The sequence below is a fragment of the Bos grunniens genome, chromosome 4 (genome assembly GCF_055505025.1).
Source record: "Bos grunniens cultivar Pamir isolate PY7600 chromosome 4, Bosgru_T2T1.0, whole genome shotgun sequence".
In the NCBI taxonomy this organism is placed as follows: domain Eukaryota; kingdom Metazoa; phylum Chordata; class Mammalia; order Artiodactyla; family Bovidae; genus Bos; species Bos grunniens.
In genome coordinates, this window is record NC_141168.1 from 20,737,155 (window position 1) to 20,762,509 (window position 25,355).

At 43.5% G+C, this 25,355-nt stretch overlaps 2 protein-coding genes across 3 annotated transcripts in view; one reads left to right on the forward strand and one right to left on the reverse strand.

The window, feature by feature from the left end:
* The window catches only part of SLC13A4 (solute carrier family 13 member 4), a 41,758-nt gene extending 36,849 nt beyond the window's left edge, over nucleotides 1-4,909 (forward strand). For both annotated transcript variants that reach the window (XM_086395424.1, XM_086395426.1), the window contains 3 exons: nucleotides 1,544-1,705; nucleotides 2,961-3,098; nucleotides 3,712-4,909. In XM_086395424.1, coding sequence (XP_086251550.1) covers nucleotides 1,544-1,705; nucleotides 2,961-3,098; nucleotides 3,712-3,849 — 438 coding nt within the window. In that variant the 3' untranslated portion in view covers nucleotides 3,850-4,909. The remainder of the gene's footprint in view (nucleotides 1-1,543; nucleotides 1,706-2,960; nucleotides 3,099-3,711) is intronic.
* Nucleotides 4,910-8,465: 3,556 nt separating this feature from the next.
* Nucleotides 8,466-24,815, reverse strand: STMP1 (short transmembrane mitochondrial protein 1). Its single transcript, XM_086395429.1, has 3 exons — nucleotides 24,755-24,815; nucleotides 11,673-11,726; nucleotides 8,466-10,327 (listed from the first exon to the last, which is right to left on the reverse strand). Exons 1-3 carry the CDS (start codon nucleotides 24,767-24,769, stop codon nucleotides 10,253-10,255), a joined length of 144 nt encoding a protein of 47 aa, XP_086251555.1. The 5' UTR covers nucleotides 24,770-24,815; the 3' UTR covers nucleotides 8,466-10,252.
* Nucleotides 24,816-25,355: the final 540 nt, after the last annotated feature.

Here is a 25,355-nt window from a genome sequence, read left to right on the forward strand (position 1 = left end):
GCAGAGTTTTATGTGTCACAAGCAATAGCAATTACAGAGGTTTGAGGCACTGCACCCACCATTAATTGAGGTAGTCCTCACGTATTGTATTTACAGCTCTCAGTCAGTGGAGAAAAAAAAAAAAAAAAAGGAAGTGGCTCAAGGTAAAAATGGCTACATGAGAGAATTCTGAAGCCCTCTGGTTAGCAGTTGTCTATGAGCATGCCATGAAGTGGCCCAGGTGCTGTGGAGATGAAATAAGCTTTTGATGAACTTGGAGAAGAGAAAGAGCGGCCTGCTGACAACACAGTGAGGCCGTCCTTAATAGCAGAACATGAGTAAGGCCTGCAGCTTGAGCAATCCTAGAATGTCTCACCCTGTTTCTTGCCCTAGTCCTCATTTCTTCATTGCATTTGCAGTCTGGAGGGTGAACAGGAAAAGTCAGAGCATGTCAACTAGAGAAGGGAGAAGGGGGAGGTGGGAGAGCTGGAGAGTGCATACGGCAACCTGGGGTTTTTTAAGGACATAAGCTCAACTGTGCCCTTCATTTTTAGGGGATGGGAGAATCCTCATCACTGGCAGATGAACATCTTCCAACCAAATGAATTACTCCAAGTGGAAATATTCATTTGTTTGAGTTGATGTGTGTAGGTGTTGCTAATGGAAAAGGTTCAAGCCTTTATTTCATATTGACAAGAAGTATGGGCAGATGGTAGATCCTGATGGCAGCTGTGATGAGACCTGAACCCAACACAGGCTGAGGCTGAATGACCATTTCCAGGCTAGTGAGGTGGCACCTTCGCCACGACATGGAGACAGACCTGTAATTCCTCTCTCCCTCATTACTCACGTAAAATTTCTAATGCCCAGCCCTGCCTACTCAGGCCCCAAAGACCAGAGGAAAAGTTACTATCCCAACATGGTGATAATTTGTTCCCTTTCCTGGGTGATAATAGAAATAGATTTCAAAAGCAGGAGTAAGGATTACACGTGGCAACCTGTGCAAAGGGCACTGTTGAGTGAACGGGCAGCATGACACTGTCAGAGGCTGGAGAAAGAGTGGCAGGTGCGAAGCTGAGTGGCCCACCACCCCCAAGGTTTCCAATCCCCGCCAAGTTGCCATAGCGCCAAGGACCACAGCAAGTGGAGGCTCTCCGTGCCCTGTGACAACGACTGACCAGGCGGCTCTAAGACTAAACGTGCAATCAATTAAAAAAAAAAAAATTTGCTGAGACCCTTGTGGTCCAGTGGCTAAGAGTCCACACTCCCAGTGCAGGGGGCTCGGGTTTGATCCTTGGTCAGGCAACTAGATCCCGCATGTTGCAACTAAGACTCAGCACAGCTAAATAAATAAATATTAAAAAAAAAAAGAATCTGCTGGGCCATGCAGTGACTTAGTCATTTAAAAAAAAAAAAAAACAGGAATGCCTGTGGATCCAGCCTGCCTAAAAATAGGGAGGCAAATTAGATGGCTCCTGGTGGTCCTGTCCAGCACCCACCATCCCTGACCTTCTGGAGGCTGAGTGCCACTTTCTCCTCACTGCACCGCCTTGTCTCCCTGCAGACCTCGGGCCTCTCCACGTGGATCGGGCAGCAGATGCTGTCTCTGAGCAGCCTCCCACCATGGGCTGTCACCCTGCTGGCATGCATCCTGGTGTCCATTGTCACAGAGTTTGTGAGCAACCCAGCCACCATCACCATCTTCCTGCCCATTGTGTGCAGTCTGGTGAGTAGAGCAGGGCTCTGAGACGTCCAGTAACTGATAAGTAAAAAGATAATAAAAGCAAGAGCTCTAGAAACCCTTTCCCAAAAGTCTACGCTTAGTTTAGGGGAAGTTCTGAATGGAAACAAGAATGGACAAGATAACTGTAAAACCCTAGGATTCTAATACCCCACAATCCCCATCCATCTTCCTCTCCTATGGAAGTGAAGTGAGTCACTCAGTCGTGTCCAATTCTTTGCGACCCTATGGACTATACAATTCATGGAATTCTCCAGGCCAGAATACTGGAGTGAGTAGCCTTTCCCTTCTCCAGGGATGAGACCTAACAGGAGGGTGGGAGAAATAGCTACAGAAAATGGAGACAAAATGTTCCCAGAAGTACTCTCAGCTGCAGAGACCAAAACCACAGCTCTGTCATCACTGCCTCCACCCAGCTTCTCTGTCCAGGAGATTCTGAGAATTATGAGCAATGCCAGCCTCGTTCCTGGGTCTCAGAACAATTTGTGATTAATGGAGTAGGTGTTTGTGCAGTCGGATGGTGGGGGTGGAGCCACTGGCAGATCTCAGCCTGGCTAAGCAGCCCCAGAGGTGATCCACCAAACACAATGCTGCCTCCATCCCATTCTGTGAGGTGGAACCTGTAAGGTGAAGGCTCTTCCTCATCACCAACAAGATAATATCTTCCTACTCTATCAGCCCCAAACTCCTCCCACTCAGCCACTCTCTGCTCACTGCTCCCTCCAACTTCTCCCTCTCCTCAGCCTGCCTGTGTGAGTGCAGGAATGCACTTAAAACATGGTACCATTGAGGGTAAGACCACAGGTTCCCACAGGTTCAAGTCCCACATAAGGCAGTTATTGTACCTTGGGGGAAAAAAATGTAGTTCTGCACGCCAAGAGCGAGAGATGTCTACCTCCATCAATGCAACTTATTCATGAGATTTGTGTTGCAAGAATTTCTCAGCTGAAGCATCAAAATTTAAAACTACTCCCTTAGACCAGCACCAAGAAATGAAACATCCCTTCTAGTAGGGAGGTAACTTGGAGTCCATGTTTTCATGGGGAGTGAGCAGTAGGGACCCATCCAAGGAGCCCGGGACTACGTGCTTTTGAGGGCATGGTTTAACTGTCCGTTGCACATGGTATCCAATCAAGGGCAGCTGACACCCAACCATCATTTAGGCACACTCGTGATGGTAAGCATGGCAAATGCAAGTCTAACCTCCATGCTAATGTTTCTGTGAATTCTCTTTTCCTAGTCTGAAACGCTGCAAATAAATCCACTCTACACCCTGATCCCGGTCACCATGTGCATCTCCTTTGCAGTGATGCTGCCAGTGGGCAATCCCCCCAATGCCATCGTCTTCAGCTATGGGCACTGCCAGATTAAAGATATGGTGAGTCGTGGGTGGCCTCTTCCCACCAGGCCCACCTGCCATGAAGACAGGGATGACTGGCCCTATATAGCTTTCTAAAGTTTATTATTTTATAGGCAGTACCCCTGATCTGTATTAGCTCAGCCGCAGGGTGGCAGAAAGAATGGTTCTGGTGAAAGGTTTTCCTTTGGTCCACAAGCACCAAGAATAGCAATCATGTGCTCTCCCGAGCCCTAATCTGGGAAAAGAGTGGGAACGTAGACAGAAAAGGCTGGGACCGACCCGGGGTGTGACCCACTCTGGAAGCCGAGAGCTTGTTTTAGTCTTTGCTCAGTTCCTGCACTGAACTGTGGGGATTTGGCCCAGAGCTGCTGGCTTATTCATAAAAGGTTAAGTGTGAGACACTTCATGAACTGAGGGTGAAAGATACTTTGTAAGAACAAGATTCTCCTCCCTGTCCAACCCTCTCCCCAAGCAAGATACCCCCAAAGCAACAACTGTAAAATGAAGCACCCATAGCTCATTTCTCAGTTTTCAGCGAGGCTCACAAAACACGGCTTGGAGGGGACACTTTGCGGCTGGTTTTAGTGTGGGGCCACCCTCCACCCCTCAGCCTGCTGCTTGTGCCCTGCAGGTGAAAGCTGGTCTGGGGGTCAATGTCATTGGCCTGGTGACAGTGATGGTGGCCATCAATACATGGGGAATAAGCCTCTTCGACCTCAACACGTTTCCTGCCTGGGCCAAGGTCAGTAATATCACTGATCAGGCCTGACCCCTGTGGGTGAACGGCCCAACCCCAGGAGCGACCAGCACCCAGCAGAGTCTGACCAACAGGCTGAGAGGACCACCAGCACAGGACCCCCTCAGAAGATTCCTCCGTCTTCCACCTCCAGTGAGGTGCAGAGAGCCTCCAAGCACAACGCACAGGCCCAGACGTCACTGTCTTCCGCTCTGCCCTCCTTCCTCAGCGCTGCAGCGCAAGGAAACCTAAAACCCTTCTCCCCCCTTTGTAGCTTGTCTCCCCAACCAGCTCTTTCTGAAAGCCAGCAAGAGACAAAAGTCTGTCTTCATTGCCCCTCAGAGGCTAAGCCTCACAAACTGGCCAGTCCCCCTGGGTTTGATGTTATTCTTAAACTCTCAGTCCCGTTTAGGAATAGAAGGAGAAAACCCAAATCATCCTACCAAGTGCAGAGAGTGAAACCAATGTCATCTCCTCAGGGGAAAAGTCTCACCCAGAACCTGAGACCTGACGTCGGCTCCTTTCTCTTAGGTGTTTCTCACCAAGTTCTCTCCACAAACGGGCAGTTCTTAGGGAGGCCTCTTTGTGGCCATCAGTATTCTTATCACTCCTCTTGTAAGTGTCTCTCTTCAATGGCTTCTCTATACCTTGGCACCAAATCCCTGCAAAGAAAATAGTGTCCCCTTCAGAATGAGGCTGGTGCTGTTCTCTGTCAAAGGAGGCAGAAAGAAGACACATTGAGATCAGTGTCTCTCTCTCCACTCAGCACTAACCATCAATACCACCGTGCTGGTTAAGTGTTGGGAGGAAGGAAAAACCTTCATAGTTCGTACCTGTCTTACTGAGGAGGCAGAAACTGTGATTAAGACCATAGCACTATTAATGATATGTCGATGGGTTTTCTTCAGGAGGCAATGAGTAGTTCATCCCTAAGACAAGCACAGAAAGGTCCAAACACATCCGTCACTTTCTAAAAGTTGATGAGCCCCTGGAGGGGAGGGGAGATGTCTTATGTCTCTTAAAGTCTGCAGCAACTTATATGGTACAGTGAACTGTGTGCGTGTCTGCTCAATAAATGTCTTCCTTGAAATGACTCCTGAAGTCCAGGCCTCCTCCTTCTTCCTGAACTGCACCCCTATTCCCATGACATAAGTCTTTGCCACAGGACTGGATGTTGCTCCCAATCCCTCCAGCGTGACACATTTCAGATTTTTACCATCAACTACTTGCTAAATACACCTTACGGGAAAAGGAGGAAACCATAGTTACAGCACTGCTTGAATTGATTTTAAGTTACTAATGACAGCAAGTGCAGTTTCCCCACAATGATTTACCAGTAAAGTAAATCACTGTCGGGAAACTGCACTTGCTGTCATTAGTAACTCTCTTAGTTTATCATATGTCTGTGAGTTACAAAGTTTCTTTTGTGCCAATCAAAAACCTGCACCAGGTTTAACCAGGAATATTACTGCTGCTTCCTGTTAGCGTAGGCCAAATTATGTGGCCACTTACAAAAGTGGATGAGCCCAAATGAAATACCAATGTTAGGTACACTACGGCTGGTCTGAGGAAACAGCATTGCTACCGGTCATGTTGCTTTGAAATATTTCTGAGTCAGGATGTCACTCCTGTTGTCAGGGTAGCCAAATGGTCAAAGTGTCTGACCTATTACAGAATTTAAGACACCAAACCTTTAAGTCAGACAACAAGGCAATGCACAGATAATCAATAAGATGCTGGGAGTATAAACAAGCAAAAGAAAGAAAAGGTGGCAGAGAATTAAGTTGACTTCAGACTTTCTTGGTGGTCCAGTGGCTAAGAATCCGCCTGCCAATTCAGGAGACACCGATTCAATCCCTGGTCTGGGAAGATTCCCCATCCTACAGGGCAACTAGGTCCACAAGTCCTAGGCCCATGCTCCGTAACAAGAGAAGCCACTGCAACGAGCAGCTCTCACACAGCAACTAGAGAGAAAGCGCACACGCAGCAACGAAGACCCAGTGCAGCCAAAAATAAATTAAAAAAAAAAAAATTCAGTTGACTTAGAATGATTGGCCCCTGTTCAGCTATTTGAGACCCTGACTCGTTCTGAAACAGAGAGCAGAGCAGCTCCACGAAGCTGCTGCCACGTCCATCAGGCGGCTAACACTCTCGAGCAGTCAGTTCAGAAAGGGTGTTTATTTTGGTCTGGTCAGCAGACCAAACAGCACTGTTCTGTCCCCAGACCACAGATTCAGTCCAAAGCAGCCTGCTCATTCCAGATGTGACTAACGAGCATCAGCTGTGACTCACAACTCCTTGTCTTCTAGAATCGCTCTGCTGCTGGACAGGACCTAACAGCTCTGCTTGGTAGTGCTGTCTTTTGCAAATACATTAAATCTGATTCTTCTCTTCTTATATCACAACTCTATATGGGTGGAAAAGCTGTAAATGATCACCTGATACCAGCTCATTTTATACCTGATGAAACTGAGAAACAAAAACCCAAGTAGAGTTGCCTCTTATTCTTGATTATACATCAAATTTTGCTTAAAGTTGTCTCGGACATTCCTTTAAGTCACCCATGAAGTACACAGTATACAACCTTTTATGTTAGAATTCACATGAAACAAAGACTCGTGTGCCATTTTAGTAAGTAAAAAATGGCTAGTTTTTTCCTCCACTGTCAGAGTAGATCTCTTATTTAGCTGAACCCAAATAAAGTAGGTGGCTTCATGTTTAGCCACCTGTTTGAAAAGTGCATCTCAACACTAGGATCACTCTCAGGCGAGCGAGAAAACTGAACCACCATTAAGACAGGGAGCTGAGAGCACCCAAGAGCTCAGGCAGCTGTCCTGGGGCCGCCCTCACTGAACAGATCTGAGCACACCGTCTACTCTATTTACAGGGTGCCTTCCGCTCAGCCCAGCCTGGTACAGCTGTGCGTGTTAAGAGTGGCACTTTTCACACGCGGGCGCAGGACTCGGGTTTTGCAATGTCCCACCACACCCCAGGCACTTTCCACAAAACTTCACTGTTGGCCTGTTTCTCTCCCATGCCATCTGCTAGGTCTTCAGTGCTTGACTATGTGGCATCCAGATTTAGGAAAGGTATAAATAGAACATGTGAAAATCCAAGTTTCACAGACTCCCTATTAAGACCAGGCAACATCTCCAAGTATTTCCCCTTCACTGTCCTGCTCCTTTCCACGAGGCAAGGCGTTAACAGACAGTGGGGGAAAAAAGAACTCACTCATCTGAGTAAGGCTGGGAAATGCTATGTGCAAAGTTCAGGCCGAGGAGCTGAAGAAAAGTCTCCTTTGCTTCAGTACAGTATATAGTGTTCCGTCAGGAGGAGTAACAGACAAAGTATTTAAAATGTGGGAGAGCTTAGCAGAAAAGCAAACACCAGCACAGTATCTAGGGAGTGAACCACTCAATGGAAATGAAAACGCTATGCATGTCACACATGCTCCATGGACAAGTATGGACAACTGGAAAACCCACACATCCTAACTTTTCTCTAGAGTCACAGAAATGAAAATTGAGTAAATGAGTTAGAAAGAAGAAAACAAAACTGTCCCTTTAAACCAAAAACTGCTTAATTATCAGAAGAGAGGTCTAAAGACATCAACTGGTAACTTCAATTCATAAAATACAGTGCCAAGTAAGGTTCTTTTGGCTTTTTCTCTTTCTTTGGGTATTTTGTTTGGAGGTTACAGTTTAAGGATAAGGTTTCTAGTTCAATGTATTTTTTAGGTTCCCAACATCAACCCTGAAGTCTTACTTTTCACACGAGTAACTTTAGTAGTGTTTTATGTAACCCTCCTTTTAAAGTCAGGAGTAGCAGAAAGTCTCCTTAAATGACAACAGTGATTTTCACTTTTTAAAAGGCATGTCCCTCAGTGGTTCTTCCCATCCGTCCCCTGCTTTGTGAGGCAAAGCTCTCGACAAAACACCCAGGGAGTGCACCAGTCAGTGCCCTCATTACCGTCACCACATCCCCTAAAATCCGTGGTGGCTCTGGGTTCCTCCAACACTATCTCAGTGAAGATAACCCTGCCTGAGAACTCAGAGCTCCTTTTCACTCCTGCAAGGACCTAAAATTAGGAGAGGGTCTCTGAAGGTGACCAGGAAGTTGGCCTGTGTTCACTGTGGAGCAGTTTACATGGTGAAGGGCATTTCCTGGATGGCTCCCACTGGAAGAAATGATCCCCCTCATCGAGGTTAAGTGTCACTTCTGATAGAAGCTCTAAGTCCAAATGAGTTTCAATTACGTATGATTATAGAGACCTAATATTACAACATCTAAGTGACCCTCACCCCCAGAGCAGCCAGTCTGGGAGAACACATCCACAAATAACAATGCTCCGTAGGTGATAAAAAGAATCTGTCTTTGAAAACAGTTTTCTGAGTTTGTGGCATTTTGAATATTCTGAAGGATGGTAAATCTCTCTCCTTCAAGGCTGCAGTTCACTCTGCTAACAATTCAGTCATCCAAGAGCAAACCTTGCAAGCCAGGTGCTTTGGTCAATGTGGATACTACAGATTTTCATCAACAAAGCGAGTGACCAAAGAATAACAACAAATTTTGCACAGTTCATAGACTTTTGCTCCAAAAGTGAGTGCAGGGGGTGGGAAAAAAAAAGTATTCAGACCCAAAGCAACATGTTTGGACGAGTATCTACTATTTATTGGCTGATCTGCAAAGCGCTGTGCTACACATCACACATTATTTCAGCTGTTTCTCACGGAAGCCCTCTGAGGTAGGTACAGAGAATGCAACAGTTTCAGAAAAATAAGCTGCTTGCCCCGATCACACTTCAAGGGACAAGTCAGTCCATAATATGATCCTAATCTGTCTCACACACCAGTACAACTCAACAGGGACAAAACTCATCTCCATGTATGAAAGATCCGTGTTTTCCAAGAGAAGCAGAATCACTTCATTTTATCATCACAGTAACAGTGGCATCACTGTCTGAAAAAAAGGTCTCTAAGCCATTCTTCCAGTTTACTGATTCTGCTAAAATGTCCTCAGAAATGGCATTATCAGTGAAGCTGCCCAACAAGCTCTCTGAAACAAAATGCCCAGTGAGATGGGACTTTATTTAAATTTAGTGCACATCACCCTTCTAGGACTTCAGGATGGAGATATCCCCCTGCATTGACAAGTATAACATCAGGTTTAACATTACCACTGTAGTAGTAAGACAGGAAAAAAACTTAGCCTTTCTCAGGAGCGGATTAAATACATTATAGTATATTCGCTCAGTACAACCTTCTGCAGCCGAAAAATGAAAGCAGTCCTTTGTCCCTTCCAGACGGCCATGTAATGATCCCCACTGGGGAAGACTCTGCATACAGCTTTTTATCATTTGTATAAAACCCCCATGTATGTGTGTGTATTTAAGCACAAAATCTTTCCCAAAAGGATACAAGAAACTAGTGACAGTGTCTGACTCCAGTGGGAGGAACTATGAGCTGGAGGATAATACAAATCACTTTTGTATTGACCCAGAGGAAAGTTATGTATTTAAACATTTTTTTACAACTAAAAAATTTTATGGACTGATTATGCATTGAAAAATTACAAAAGTAATTTCTGATTGCAGGAGAAAAACACAAAGTCTTATGAGAATCACTCTAAAGTTATAATGTATACACTTTTTTAATATAAAAATGCAGAAAATTTCCTTTATAGACAGTTTCTCATAGATCTATCATGTAATGTCAAAAGTATCTGTAATCGCATTAACTATGATTCTCATGACTGAAAAGAGATTGATCAAATACATCTAGAAAAAACAGGCACACTAGATTATGAATTCTACTGAAGACAAAGAACATTATTTTAAATACTTTTAAATTCCCCAATTCCTGATAGGATTCTCAGAACACAGTTTCTTGGTTAATGAATAGTAAATTGATTTATTGGTGAAATTAGCAACTATGGAGCTTCCTGATGATATAAAATCAGTAGATAATTCACAGAAACTAGCTTCCAGATTTTCATTTTAATTACTACTGTGAAACAACATAATTTAGTACCAAATGTTTAAAAACCCATTATAATTACCAGACTCTGAAATACGCATCATTTGGATCTCATCAACTACATAAAATTCATCCATTTTTCTTTTGAAAAAGGTAGTAGAAATCCCAAAGAATAAGGGAGAGACTACTAATTAAAGGTATGATAACTAATCGAGCACCATGCTTTCATTCTCAGGACCTCCCAAGAGGCTGGAAGGAGGAAGGAAGTAGTGAGGATGTTGGAGAAATAAGGGTTGCTCTTAACTTCTGGCCCCTTTTGTGCTGTGAGGCAATGCAAGGTCTAGCGAAAAAGAAAACTGTGGAGGCTGGAGATTAAAACAAAAGCTTTTGGTTCAAATGGTAAAGGAGGCCCTGGAGAGCAGTAGACTCAGTTTATCCAGAAGGCAGTGCTGGAGTTGGCTTCAGCAACTAGGGGGTTTCTTCTTGGCGTCCACGTCCTTTTTAATTTCTTCAAGTTTTTTAGCCAGGTTTGGTATCTTTAAAGAGAAAAGAGAATATCATCATTTTATGTCTACTTAGTCAGTATTTTTTCATTTTTCTTCCTCTAAAGTGAAATGGCTTCTTAACTTTCCTCTAAAAGAAACCTGATAAACAGCGGTGTTTCTTAACCTCAGAATTGCCTAAGAAAGATCCCTCCCTCCCCAAAAGTCAGACCCTGAGTTCTACTTCTATATACCCACTGAACTCCCTCAATCCAGTGCCAAGCAAAGTTGTTCAGTTCAGTTCAGTCGCTCAGTAGTGTCCGAGTCTTTGCAACCCCATGGACTGTAGCACACCAGGCCTCCCTGTCCATCACCAACTCCTGGAGTTTACTCAAACTCATGTCCATTCAGTCGGTAATGCCATCCAACCATCTCATCCTCTGTCGTCCCCTTCTCCTCCCGCCTTCAGTCTTTCCCAGCATCAGGGTCTTTTCAAATGAGTCACCTCTTCACATCAGGTGGCCAAAGTATTGGAGTTTCAGCTTCAACATCAGTCCTTCCAATGAACACTTAGGATTGATTTCCTTTAGGATGGACTGGTTGGATATCCTTGCAGTCCAAGGGACTCTCAAGAGTCTTCTCCAACACCACAGTTCAAAAGCATCAATTCTTTGGCACTCAGCTTTATGGTCCAAATTTTCTTTATAGTCCAAGCAAAGTTGTACATGTAAACAATAAATGTGACGTAACTTAACAAGCACCTGCCTAGAAGACCACATGACTCCAGTTTAAGGATGACAGTTAATTCTCTTTGTCACACTAAAAACTTCACTACAAATCAAAAGTTAAAATCATGTCTTCTTTCCTTGTCTCCTTAAAAGAAACATTACATTTCAGGATTCCCATTCATGGGCAGTTGTGTCACCTGATTTTCAACTTACACATCTGTAAAGTGAAGCTAATACAACTCCCTACTTCACGGAATTCTGTCCTTACATGTGTAGCACTAAATGGATCCACCTCCAAACTACTCAGTCATCTCTACAGCCGGGTAGCAGGGACTGGAAAGACTGTCCAGTGAAGTCTCACTTTACGTGATTTTCCACAGAACTGTAAGACTCCCAACAACATTACTCTGCGCTAACAAACACAGCTCACGGTCACCATAAGACCACCTAAACTGATGGGATTTTGTTCTCTTAGGGTGAAATGTAGGTCAGGTGCTTCTGTGAGTTCTATTTTTTCAGACAATGGAAAATCTTTCTATAAAATTCAGGACTTTCCTCTCAGACCTATGGACCACCTTGTTTATGCTGGAAGGCATACTTTACTTCAAGAAACACAAGTTACTATACACTAGGTATGTGGAATCAAGGAAGACATGAATATGGTCACTTACGTCATAGTTCTGAGCCAGATACATTCCCACCACGTTGCCAAGAGTAAATCCAAGCTGTAAGAATAGAATAGGAAGAGTCACACTGGAGACTGAGTTCTGTGCCACCTGATACCAACCAGACGACATGGACAGTGTTCTTACCAAACCAGATGACACAGAGAGTATTCTCCTAAGGAACTCAGGACAGTTAGAAGACCTTAGTGCCCAGTCCAGAGGAGTGCATAGCATGAAGTTCACATCTTTCTTCTATAAAATAGGCATGGAAATATCCTCCCACAAGGTTAAATAGTATATGGTAGAACTAAACACATCGACCTTACAAAGACTTGGCTGTAAGTTCTAGAAACTCAAGCCAAAATCTGATTTTTGTTAAGAGCCACAGTTTGGTATTTTTTTAATGGGGGGTGGAGTGGTTATGAGATTTGTTATTTCTTGCTACATCAAGTAAAAAGTATCCAATTTTAAAAAGTATCTAGCTATATCATAGAATTTTAGAAAATGAAGGGACATTCACAGTTCAAGCTTTTCAATTTTTAAGAGGCACCTTGTCTAAGACATGAAGTAACTTGTTCAGGGTCTTTCATCACAGGAGCACAGGACAACCTAAAGCAGATTCACACTCAAAAACTAAAATATACAATGACAGAAAGCAAGAGACTGTCACACAACTGAAAGAGCGTATGGCTTACTCTCTGGCTTGGGTGGGGTCTAATGGGCAGGGCACTTAAGACCTGCAGAGACCACAGGTCCCCCAACCAGCTCTGAATCAGTGGCAAGAGACACATGCACAACCTTAAGAGAACTCACCCCACTCCAGTACTGTTGCCTGGAAAATCCCATGGATGGAGGAGCCTGGTAGGCTGCAGTCCATGGGGTCGCTAAGAGTCGGACATGACTGAGCGACTTCCTTTCACTTTCCACTTTCCTGCATTGGAGAAGGAAATGGCAACCCACTCCAGTGTTCTTGCCTGGAGAATCCCATGGATGGAGAAGCCTGGAGGGCTGCAGTCCATGGGGTCGCTTCAATCAGACACGACTGAAGCGACTTAGCAGCAGCAGCAGTGTTTCTCACTGGGTGACTGTCTTCCTGAACAAAAACTGCTTCATGAAAATCCCTGCACACCAAAAGAGCTTCAAAGTTCCTTCAGCTTGGAGTTTTAACGATGATCTATAATTTCCTGCCTTTCCTCCACCCTGCCCTCAGTGGGCTTCCCTGGTGGCTCAGATGGTAAAAAAAATCTGCCTGCAATTCAGGAGAGCCAGGTTCAATCCCTGGATAGGGAAGATCCCCTGGAGATGGGAACGGCAACCCACTACAGTATTCTTGCCTGGAGAATTCCATGAACAGAGGAGCCTGGTGGGCAACAGTCATGGGATAGCAGAGAACTGGACACGACTAAGCATCTAACACTTTCAACCAATAATTTAAAATGCCCAACTGAACACATAACTTCTAATTTTATAAATTTGAACTTGCAACTGATTTTTTATTATTTTCTTTAGTTACTGTAGCTCCTAATAAATACACAGCAGAGGTTAACATAGAAAAATAAAGCATTGCACTTAGCACCAGTGGTTGAATTATCTTCAAGTTGGAGACGCATATGGAGACAGAACACAGCTGGATCCTTTCTAAGCCTTAAGCTTACTAAGGTTTAAACACCCATAATTTAAATGGGTTTGTTAGTAAGAAGCAGAAAAGAGACTATCAAGTCAAAACATACACTGTTTTCTGAACATTTGATTATTCAAACATAGCTTGTGAAATACTTTTACCAATGTGGCACCAAGAAGCCAAATGATTTTTTCCCACGCCCATGGGTTGAAACCAGGAAGTAAGAGGTTTTCCAAATCCAGAAAGAGTATTAAATTTGCTTAAAAAGAGAAGGGGGAAAAATCACCTAAGAATGTTAGCTCTAACACCAAACAGAAAGAACAGAAGGTTGAAAAATTTCAAGAAAAATAAATTGTGGTTCTACACTATCTAGCTGTGTACCTTCAGGCAAGACACTTAACCTCCTTGGTGCTATGCTGATTTGAGGCTTCTGACTTACAAAAAATTATACTAACCATCTTCCTTCCAGCTTCAAAATTCTAGGATTCTTGGTTCTTACCAAGTGTGTCTCAAAATGAATAAGGCAAATCTAAATATGATTTCATTTTGGCAATTTCACTAGCACCAGGGCAATTAAAAACAAAAACAAAAAAAAAACAGTTATTTGAAACACAAAACAAAAATCATGGGTCTCTAGACAAGTCATGAGTCTCTGGACAAGTCATCCAACTCGTTTCAAAATACTGCTATGTCTACCAATGGGATATTGTGAAACTACATACACAACTTAGAGAAATGGTGCACATGAAGAGAAGCTGGAGGAAAATGTATGACAGTAGAAAAGCATTTGTATGTTGTTCATGGAATACTCGATAGGCAAGTTTAGAGAGGTAAGAAATTTTAATCGGAATAAATAAAGGATTAAAAAAAATAACATCTGTATCTGAGGAACGAGGTGGCACCCCACTCCAGTACTCTTGCCTGGAAAATCCCATGGATGGAGAAGCCTGGTAGGCTGCAGTCCATGGGGTCGCTAAGAGTTGGACACGACTGAGCGACTTCACTTTCACTTTTCACTTTCATGCATTGGAGAAGGAAATGGCAACCCACTCCAGTGTTCTTGCCTGGAGAATCCCAGGGACGGGGGAGCCTGGTGGGCTGCCGTCTATGGGGTCGCACAGAGTCGGACACGACCGAAGCAACTTAGCAGCAGCAGCAGCAGCAGAGCTCAGGTCACGAATGAGCCAGAAGCCTCTCCACAGGGCAGGAATGCTTAACTTCCTCCAAGTCAAGACCTGGAGGCCTCCTCAGTGGTCCATCCGGATGGCTGGATTCTATCGCCACGGCCCCCCCACCCCTACCCCCATCCCCAAAGTACTCCCTGCAGAGAAGATAAGCAGAAGGAAGGGAGTGCCTTCCTCCCAAGCTCAACACTAAATACATCCTGATTATGTCCTTTCTGCAATGATTCTGAGACTCTAGGAATATGTAGCTGCTTCTCACAAACATATTGGGGACAATAAATGGTAAAACACCAGAAGTTTGGGAACTGAGGAGTGACATGAGCAAAGCTACGTAGAGGACAAATGGGTGAGAAGAAATCTGAAAAGCATCCTCCCAAATACATCTGGCCTCTAAAGGTTTTGATTGAAGGATTGCAGTCCCTTATATACCAAAAATCAGTTTCATATCCAGCCCTGTGACAAGATTTCAAAATGGTCTCTTTTCTTAAAGAATTTATATGATGTACAGAAAGAAAAGCTACAAGTTAAGCACAATATTATAACAACAGACAGGACCCTGCACAGGACCTTGAATGTAACAGATGCATGAAAAACCAGAACTGGGTCATGCATTAAGTAACAAAATGAATGACACAGAAGTGCTTCTTTTAAGAAACCATACCTGAAAGAGATCAGTGTACCTCAACTTGTTATTAAAGGCTCTAAAGATGCTAAGGAAGTGTTAAAATTTAAACTGGCAAAGGGACGTGACTCTGGAGAATCAAGGTACAAGACAGGAATGACAATGTGATGACCTGAATAAAAGAAATAGGCCCAATGAGAAAAGAAGATTTGAACAAAAAATGGAGAGAAATACCAGTATGGAGAGCCAGGTGGGGCTAACTGATGGACTTCAAAAAACCAGCAAGCACGTTTAGTTCTCATGCCAAAGGGTAGGAAACCACTGCCTGCTCTTTACCAGCAGCAACGTGATGAAGCACCATTCTGTCAGCATTCACCTGACAGCTGTACCCAAAACAGCGGAATAGAGAGACAAGCAGAGAAGGCAAGCAAACACGAATGGTTTTTCTTCTTAAAAATCAAGATCAATGGAGTAGAATAAAGGGTCCAAGAATAAACCTTTACATTTATGGTCATGTGATTTTCAACAAGGGTGCTAAGCAGCCAATGGGAGAAGGATGGTCTTTGCAAGGAACGATGCTGGGACAACTGCATATCCACATAAAAAGGAACAAAGCTGACACCTACTTCACATCACAAACAAAACTTAACTCAAAAGGGATCAAAGACCTAAATATAAGAGCTTAAACTATAAATCTCTTTTAAAAATGGATAAATCTCATTTTGTCAAAATTTAAAGTGTTTGTGTTTCAAAGAATACCAAGACGGTGAAGACAACCACAGAATGAAATATGTGCACATCATGTATCTGATAAAGGACCTGTGCTCAGAATATATAAGGAACTCTTGACTGAATGATAAAAAGACAACCCAATTTTAAAATGAGCAAAGGATTTGAAGAGACATTTCTCCAAAGAAGAAATACAAACAGCCAACAATCACATGGAAAGATGCTCAACATCATTAGTCATTAAGGAAATGCAAATCAAACCCACAAGGTGCCTCATTACATCCACTAGGACGACTTGAATGAAAAAGATGAGCAAGTGCTGGCAAGGAAAGGCAGAAAATGGAACATACGCTGCTGGTGGGGATGCAACCTGATGCAGCCACTATGGGAAAGTCTTGCGAATCCTCCAAAAGCTGAGCAGAGTTACCATCCGATGCACCAATTACACTTTAGGGTATATAAGCCATAAAACTGACACAGGTATCTACACAAAAAAACTTGTACATGAATGTTCACAGCAGGAGTATTCTTAATAGCCAAATGGTGGAAACAACCCAAACGTCCATCAACTGGTGAATGAATTAACAAAATGTGGTGTATTCATACGATGCAATATAGCCATAAAAAGGAATGAAGCACTGATCCATGCTAAAACATGGATGAACCCTGAAAACATTATGCCAATGAGAGGTAGTCAGAAAAGACTACATATTATATGATTTCACTAAAAGAAAAGTCCAGGACAGGCAAATCCAGAGAGACACAAAATGAGTTACTGTCCAGGGTTGGGTGTGAGGGGAATGAGAAATGAATGCTAATGGTATGGAGTTTCTTTGGGAGGCAATGAAATATAGTTGTTGTTTAATCACTAAGTCATGTCTGACTCTTTGTGACCCCATGGAATGAAGCGTGCTAGGCTTCCCTGTCCTTCACTATCTCCCAGAGTTTGCACAAACTCATGTCCATTGAGTCAGTGATGCCATCCCACCATCTCATCCTCTGTCAGCTCCTTCTCCTCCTGCCTTCAATCTTTCCCAGCATCAGGGTCTTTTCCAATGAGTCAGCTCTTCACATCAGGTGGCCAAGGTATTGGAGCTTCAGCATCAGTCCTTCTGATGAATATTCAAAGTTGATTTCCTTTAAGATTGACTGATTTGACCTCCTTGCTGTCCAAGGGATTCTCAAGAGTCTTCTCCAGCATTACAATTCAAAAGCATAATTTATTCTTCAACGCTCAGTCTTCTTTACATTCTGTCAGATCCATAAATGACTACTGGAAAAAACATAACTTTGATATATACAAACCTTTGTCAGCAAAGTGATGTCTCTGCTTTTTAACACTCTCTAGGTTTGCCAGGGCTTCCCTTGTGGCTTAGCTGGTAAAGAATCCGCCTGCAGGAGACCTGGGTTTGATTCCTAGGTTGGGAAGATCCCCTGGAGAAAAGAAAGGCTACCCACTCCAGTATTCTGGCCTGGAGAATTCCATGGACTGTATAATACATGGGGTCACAAATGGTAGGACACAACTGAACAACTTTCACTTTCACAGGTTTGCCATAAATATCCTTCCAAGGAGCAAGTGTCTTTTAATTTCATGTGGAGCCCACGAAAATAAAATCTGTCACTACTTCCATGTTTTCCCCTTCTATTTGCCATGAAGTGATAGAATCGAATGCCATGATCATAGTTTTTTTTTTTTGAATGCTGAGTTTTAAGCCAGCTTTTTTCACTCTCTTCTTTCACTCTTATCAAGAGGCTTTTTTTAGTTCCTCTTCTATTCCTCCAATTAGTGGTATCACCTACATGTCTGAGGTTGTTGATATTTCTCCCAGCAATTTTGATACCAGCTTGTGATTGATCCAGCCCAGCATTTCGCATGATGTATCCTGCATAAAAGTTAAATAAGCAGAGTGACAATATACAGCCTTAACGTACTCCTTTCCCAATCTGGAACCAGTCCTTTGTTCCATGTCTGGTTTTAACTGTTGCTTCTTGACCTGCATACAGGTTTCTCAGGAGATAAGTAAAGTTAGATATAAAAATTAGATAGTGGTGATTCTTGCACAAGTCTGTGAACATACCACTAAATCCAACTGTATGGTTTGGGAACTACATTTCAAAACTATTAAAAAAAAAATAAAGTAAGATTTGGGACTTTTCCGGCAGTCCAGGGGTTAGGACTCTACCCTTCCCCTACAGGGGGGCAAGGGTTTGATCCCTGGTTGGGGGACTAAGATCCTGCATGCAACATAGCCCAGCCAAAACAAACAGTAAGAATGGGTAGAATATCAGCTATATGGGACAAAATTGAGAAAATCAAAGACAACTTTGAGGTTTCGAGATTGGACAAAAGTTTAAAAAGAATGGAAATGTCAGATGAAAAAATGAGGACCATTAGACTAAGGCTTTGTTTTGTATATGAGAGGTCTACTGAAAATGTTGTCTGTCAATTTTTTTTTTTAAATATATAGACACATGAGGGGCTTAGTTACAACACTGTATCTCTTAACATAAAGAAGCACCAAGTCCTAAAAAGCAGAGAGTCAACTTCGAAGCAATCTGACTCCTCTGGATGATGCTCAACTCCTGCCCCCAACAAAAAGTTGCTATGTGTGTAGCTCCATAAATAAAGCTACAATTTTTATCTGGAAATGGTTACTGGCAATAATTCAGAATGAATACTACCTGACATGTCTGAAATAAGACCCATTAAATCACGTATTCAAAAAGTACACACCCAAACCAAGTTACAACATAGAATCTGAACCATCTTATATTTGCCAAGAAGGATTTATGAAATCTAAAAATAATCTGATTGTGTTTAGCAAATATAACTAGCATTCAAAAGGACACCTAAAAATGTTTCACAGTCTCAGATGAAAAAAACTACACACTGACAAGAAAACCAAAAGTATACATTATCTGACATTAATAAAAAGATAAACCGACAATTTTACTTCTCAAGCTTAGTCTCAGCTATAGAAGCTGTCAGAGGATCTCTCTGTTCCAAGGAAGCAGGGGAAAAAGTTACCTTTTTTGCGCCTTAGTCTTTTAAACACTCAACACTTGGTGTAGAGATAATCATCAAATGTTTAACAACTGCTTCAGTAACAATAAAACTCAAATTCTACCCCCCTCTACTAACACTACATAGAAGTACATTATTAAGGTGTAAGCTAGGGTTTATATTCTATACTTTTCCTTAAAGAATGAAGAAAGAAAAACAACCAAAAAAAAAAAAGCTATTAATTCTTCAATTGAGCCAGTAAATTAAACAGAGACATTCATGGAAGTTAGCCAGTAACACTCTGAATAGCAGGGCATCAGGTAGAACTGGTGTGACTATTCTCAAAGAAGCTAATTCAAATATTCAAATATCTTATGAATATCTGACAGTAGTAATCAAGTAAAAAAGGAGTATCTAATTATAAATAAATGAAATCAATCCCAAAGTACTAAGTGCCATTTGCTTGGGAAATCTAACTATAAAGTATGTTTCCTCTTCCTGTGACCTTTATGATCTATTCTAGAAAGGCAAGACAAAATAAAATATTGTACATCAAGAGGCAGTAAACAAAACACAGCGCATCAGCAAATGATCTGAATGGGCCACACAGATTAAATGCCTTGTGTTAGAAATCTAATTCATATTAACATATTAAAGGAGAAAAGTCATGATCACTAGATGGGGAAAAAGCACAATAAAATTCTATTGCCTATCTCAATAAAAACTCCTAAGAAATAGAAGTGACTGAGTAGAGTGAAAGTCGCTCAGTCGTGTCTGACTCTTTGCAACCCCATGGACTACACAGTCCATGGGATTCTCCAGGCCAGAATACTGGAGTGGGTAGCCTTTCCCTTCTCCAGGGGATCTTCCCAACCCAGGGATCGAACCTAGGTCTCCCGCACTGCAGGCGGATTCTTTACCAGCTGAGCAACAAGGGAAGCCCAAGAACACTGAAGTGGGAGGCCTATCCCTTCTCCAGTGGATCTTTTCGACCCAGAAATCAAACCGGGGTCTCCCACATTGCAGGTGGATTCTTTACCAACTGAGCTATCAAAAGAGTTCCATGAATCTGTTAGAAAATATAAGAAACACAAACATCCTACTAAAACCTGAGAAGCATTTCCACTCAAAACAGAAACAAAACTAGGACATTCACTCTACTTCTACTACAAGGCCTGACTTGAGAGTCAGAACAGGAGAGCGGGAAAGAAGTGGAAAAGAACACAGAACTGTCATTTTTGTCTTCCCTGGAGATACGAGTGCCTTCATAGTACTGCCTTCTCCGATTCACTGCGAAGTGAATCTACAAACTACTGGAGCTAAAAGGCAGACAAGGATGCTAGGTACAGAATCAATATTATCATTAGCACTTCTATACATCAGCAACAACTAATTCAACAGTGGTGAAATTGAGTCATCCTAAAACTAAGTACCCTTGCCTAGTTTATGATTAACCAACCTCTTTATCCAAAACTTCATTCCTGGCAACTCAAGACTCTCTGAGTCTGCCCATGTGTCTATCCACACATAGTGTACTCTTTTTCCTCCTAATCAACACTTGACTTGTTTCACTACAAAAAACAAACAAAAACTTCATCCCGTTTTCTTGTCCCGTCTGACCTCAACCCTGTGCTAAATGAACACTAATCAACCAGTGTTAGATGACTAAAGTTGTTGCTAATGCTGTCATTAATAAAACAAGGTCCTACTGTATAGCACAGGGAACTACAGTCAGTACCTTGTGATGAACCGTAATGGAAAAGAGTACAAAAAAGAATGTTTATTTGTATATATGTATGGCTGAATCACTTTGCTGTACAGCAGAAATTACCACATTATAAATCAACTGTACTTCAACAAAAATTTTTAAAATAGTATCATTAATGTACTAAAAGTGCTACTGTCAATAACATCATTAATGTACCAAAACTGGTGTTGTGCATATCATCACTAATATACAAACTCAGGTTCCTTCTCCAGGATAAGATGAGCTAACAGACTCCTGAGTCACAGGCCACAGAACTGTAAACCAGGGACAACCCTGACACCAAAACTACTACTAAGAAAGGTCACAGAAACATCATAAGACAATGGCCCCAGCTTCTTTGTTCTCCCCTCTTTAAAAGCCCCACTCTCAAAGACCAAGCTGGAGCAGATCTGAGCCTTGTGCTTGGTGCCCTGTAATACAATCCTTACTTTGCAGCAAACACTGCTGTCAGAGTTTAGTTTTCTGTACAACAGGCACACAAGCCCTCTGCTCAGTTATAATGTAATGATAAAAAAGATGTCACATGAGCCAACAACAAAACTAAAAAGGCACCTAGGCATACTGGGTAAAACTAAACACAGTAAAAGTGAAACAACAATAAAAAACTACTAAGCAGAACTAAAAAGTACCTAGAAAAAGCAAGACTATCACTAAGAAATTAAAAAAAAAAAAAAAAACCTGATGAAAGACCCTAAATAAATGGGAAGATGGATCACAACAATGTAAAGCTTTCAAGAGTGAAGTCATCAGGATGGCTTATGGAAAAAGGTGGGAGCTGGGCCACTAAGAGGAGCTGTGAAGGGAAGAAGGCGGATAAGGGGGAAGTGGGACGACGTGACAGCAGCAAGGTCCATACCCTGGGGTGGACCGGTGAGATTAGCCCAGCAACCCACGTCAGAGGATACACGTTGAAGGGCGGTGGGAAAGGAAACCTTAAAAATCAAGTGACAGTGGTCGTGACTTGATGGGGAAGGACACAGGGACCTGCCACAGTTTCCGAGCACGTGAATAAGACAGATCATCCTGGATGCCTACTCTGGCAGCTGCGAGACAGGACAGAACCAAGGGGTTCAAGGGAAACACAACGAACCAGAGGCAACAGCCTTGCTACTCTACGGCCGATCAGATTATACTGGGAGTGCTATGTTTAAAAAAAAAAATTCAAAAACCAGAATATTCAGAGAAGGATGACCATAAGAAAGAGTGGAAGAAGTAGAGATGGACAGCCTCAAGACAAGACTGGTGGGAGCAGGGAATTAGAGAGCAGCACCAAGGTATTTTTCTTAAACAGGTAAAAGGTCGTCATGTGAACTAGAACTGCTTTTTAACATCAAAGAGTAGAACCAGGTAAGAAGACACTGACCAAAAGTGCAAGAGCACCTGAGAAAACGGAGAGCCTGCTGTAACTGGAGGTGACTGGATATGAACTGGATGCCTCCTCAGAAGCAGACTTCAGCACTTAAGTCTTAAGACTTATTCAACTAGAGAATCTAAAATAATTTCTCTAACTCATACCTAACTAGGCTAGTGCAGCCAGTCCAAGGATGGAAGGAAGAAGACCTGCTCTACAAACCTGGCAATGGAAACACAGAGACAGAACTTGTCCTAAGGTAAGTAATGAAGACTTGATGGCTTAAAGCAAAAATAACTCTGAGTGCTTACTATGCGCAAGGCAGCATTTTAACTCCTTTTCAGGAATTAATTCATGTTCTTCACAACCCTGTTAAAGCAGGTACTATTGCTGTTCACTTTATGTTGGGGAAACTGAGGCACAGAGCAGTTAAGTAACTTGCCCAAAAAATATACAGTACATAAATGTGCCAGACACAGCAAGTAAATGACATGAAGAATGAAGGAGAGAACTAAGTCGAGATTATGTCAATATTTCAAGTTAATGAAAGCCAGGGCTAGGGGAGAAAGAAGTTAGGTGTGGAGTGCGGGGTGGGGAGGGAAAGAGGTAACGGGTCCCCCACATGTTGGGTCTAAGAGGGTTGGACAAGAGATGTTCAGGAGGCAGCTGATGATGGGGAACTGAACTCAGAAAAAAGGACTCAAGGTAGTTTTGGAAGCGGTCAACGGAGGTGAAGGCAAAGCATGACAAGGAACACGTCCCCTAAGGGTGTTAAAAAAAAAGAAAGTCAAGGTCTGAGACCTGAGAAACACCCAGAAACCAAAAGAAGGGAACAGCAGCCAGTACAAACCGGAGAGCTTAGATAAGGCAATTTCCCAACTGGTATGCCGAGATACTGCTGCTCTCGGCCCTTGGAGCAGCCAGGACCCGGGGCTTGCCACCTGTACTCTGTGCAGCTTCTTTCAGAAAAACAAGTCCCCGGGTGGTACACTGTGTGAGAATACTGAAAAGCGCTGAGACGCGGGATCCAAAAGCTGAGGAGGACAGATTAAAGAGGAGGAATAAGAGTAACAGAGGCTGCTCCTGCGAGAGAGAAGAGAACCAACCCATCACCCCATGAAAGTTCAGAAGGCAGCACACACAAACCATCAGCAGAGCCCATCACACCAGGCTTCCCTCGAAAGGCTTCGAAAGCTTCCTTAAATCAAACCGTGGCTACACCATGCTGGAAGTGAGGAGGCCACTGCAGTAAAATCAAGGTGGAAAGAGGCGCCAGGACCACAGGAATAAGTTTCGACATGTACGGGATGGATAACGGGCAAATACTGTAATCCAAAGAGAAATGAGGAATGAAGAGAATATATTAATATAAGCAACACGATCAGGTGCAGTGGTCCTCAAATGGTGTTCCAGGAAATGACAACTGCAGGAAACATCTTGGAGGGTTCCGAAACGGGTGGTGACAATACACCCTCCAAGATATTTTCTATCCCATTACTTTCCAAACCTGTTCAGCACGACCTTTCTGAATCCATGTCCTTCCAGTTACCAATGAGCTACAGCTGAAGTAGGAGACTCAAGGACATCATCTTACACTTTGGGGCCCATACTGTTTTTAACCTGAGTGCTTCCTACAACTATAAGGCAGTAATTATTTCTACTGACTCCTAGTCAGGGCACTGGAGAAACTTCCAGAGGTGTAGCCATGTCTTGGTTAGGCAGTTCACTGTCAGGGATACCCTCTTTTGGTCTGTAAGATTGAAAAATCAACTGCCATCTCAAAAAGGACAGAGGGACACTTTTTCTTCTTTAATCTCTTTGATAAAGAATATAACAATTGGAACGAACACAACATTGTAATTACTCTCCAATAAAAATTGAAAAAATTAAAAAAAAAATCATCCCAAACTGGGAAATAAAACAAAAGGACAGCATCTCGTTTCAGCATGCGGGGGGGGGGGGGGGGGGGGGGGCGGGCGGAGAATGTAACATTTGGGAAAGTATCTCATTCCAAGAGTACTCAGTTTCCATGGGCCACCTGGAAGGTTTTCAGAATACTCGACTCTTATCACTCAGAGTTTAAGAATCAAGTTTTGAAGGCACAAAAGCCTGGGAAGAAAGACTCTCAGGCTGAAATCCGGCAAGTCCTCCTGAAACCTTCAACAAGGCAATCTTTGCCAGAAAACCTGTTTCTAACTTAAGGAGAGCCATGAAAAATAATTTGCTTACTCACGGTAACACTCATTTTCCCCCAGAATGAGCATTCTGGAAAAATTACTTGTTCACCACGGCCTGACTCACGTATGTCAGCAACCAGCTATCCTCAGTCTGGAAGCTATAAAAGGTCTGAGGAGGGCTCCCTCGGTCTCTAACTCCGGCGGCTCACGAATTTCGAGTTTATTCCTGGCCCTCCTGTGTTCTCAAAGATGGCAACCAGCAGGGCTCCAAGCCGCGGACGGGGTACGTGTTTAAGTCGGGGGTGGGAGGGCCGAAAAGTCATTAAGGAGCCAACACAAGGAATGCACACAAAGCACGCGTGGCCCATCATACAACACCTTTGAAAAAACACCTACGCTCTGACACCTCAAAAGTTTTAGGGACTTGAACGGCGTCAGAAAAATGGTGAAAGGATATGAGTGAGGCAGAACAAAAACACCCACCGCCCACCCGGACAGGCGACGAGCAGGAGCCAGGGTTTGCGGGACCCACGCCCAGGCACCCCCCAAGGCCGGCACGAGGCGGGGCGTCCGGAGCCCCCGAGAGCTCTGGGCCAAGCTCCGGGTCGCTCCTCGGCAGCTCCACTCACCAAGAACTGGAGCATAGTGTCGGAAAAGTGGGCGCAAACAGCGGCTGCAGCTCCGAAAGCCGTCGGGACCTGCCTCCCCCGGCGCGATGGGCGGCGCCCGCGGCCAACTTCCGGCTCACGCCCCGCTCCGCGCCTCTCGCCTTGCTTCACCCGGAAGCTGTTCCTGGCGCCCCCCGTAGTGGAGCACCTGGGGATCACCTGCTGAACTGCGAGGTGGCGAGAGGTCTGGCGAGAGGGCGCTGTGGCCCGGTAGGAGAAAGTCCCAAGGCCCAAGTCAGGCTGGAAGCTTTGAACATTCAGATTCTAGAGCCCAGTCCTCAAATACCGCTTCTATAAACCTGGGTCGGGGCCCAGTAGTCTGTGTGATTACCGGCATCCCAAAGACCAGTCTTTGAACTCCCTGACCTAGAAGGACCACAGGCAAAGCAGAATCACCTGTGGAGTTTTTGCGGTATACTCCACTGGGGCTTCCCAAGTGGCACTAGTGATAAAGAAACTGCCTGCCAATACAGGAGTCTCGAGTTTGATCCCTGGGTGGGGAAGACATGACAACCTGCTCCAGTGTTCTTGCCTGGGAAATCCCATGAACAGAAGACCCTGG

Coding starts and splice junctions, on each gene's coding strand:
- STMP1 (XM_086395429.1), bottom strand. Junction 10,328..11,672: donor ATCTGGCTCAGAACTATGAC/GTAAGTGACCAT, acceptor TTCTCTTTAAAG/ATACCAAACCTGGCTAAAAA.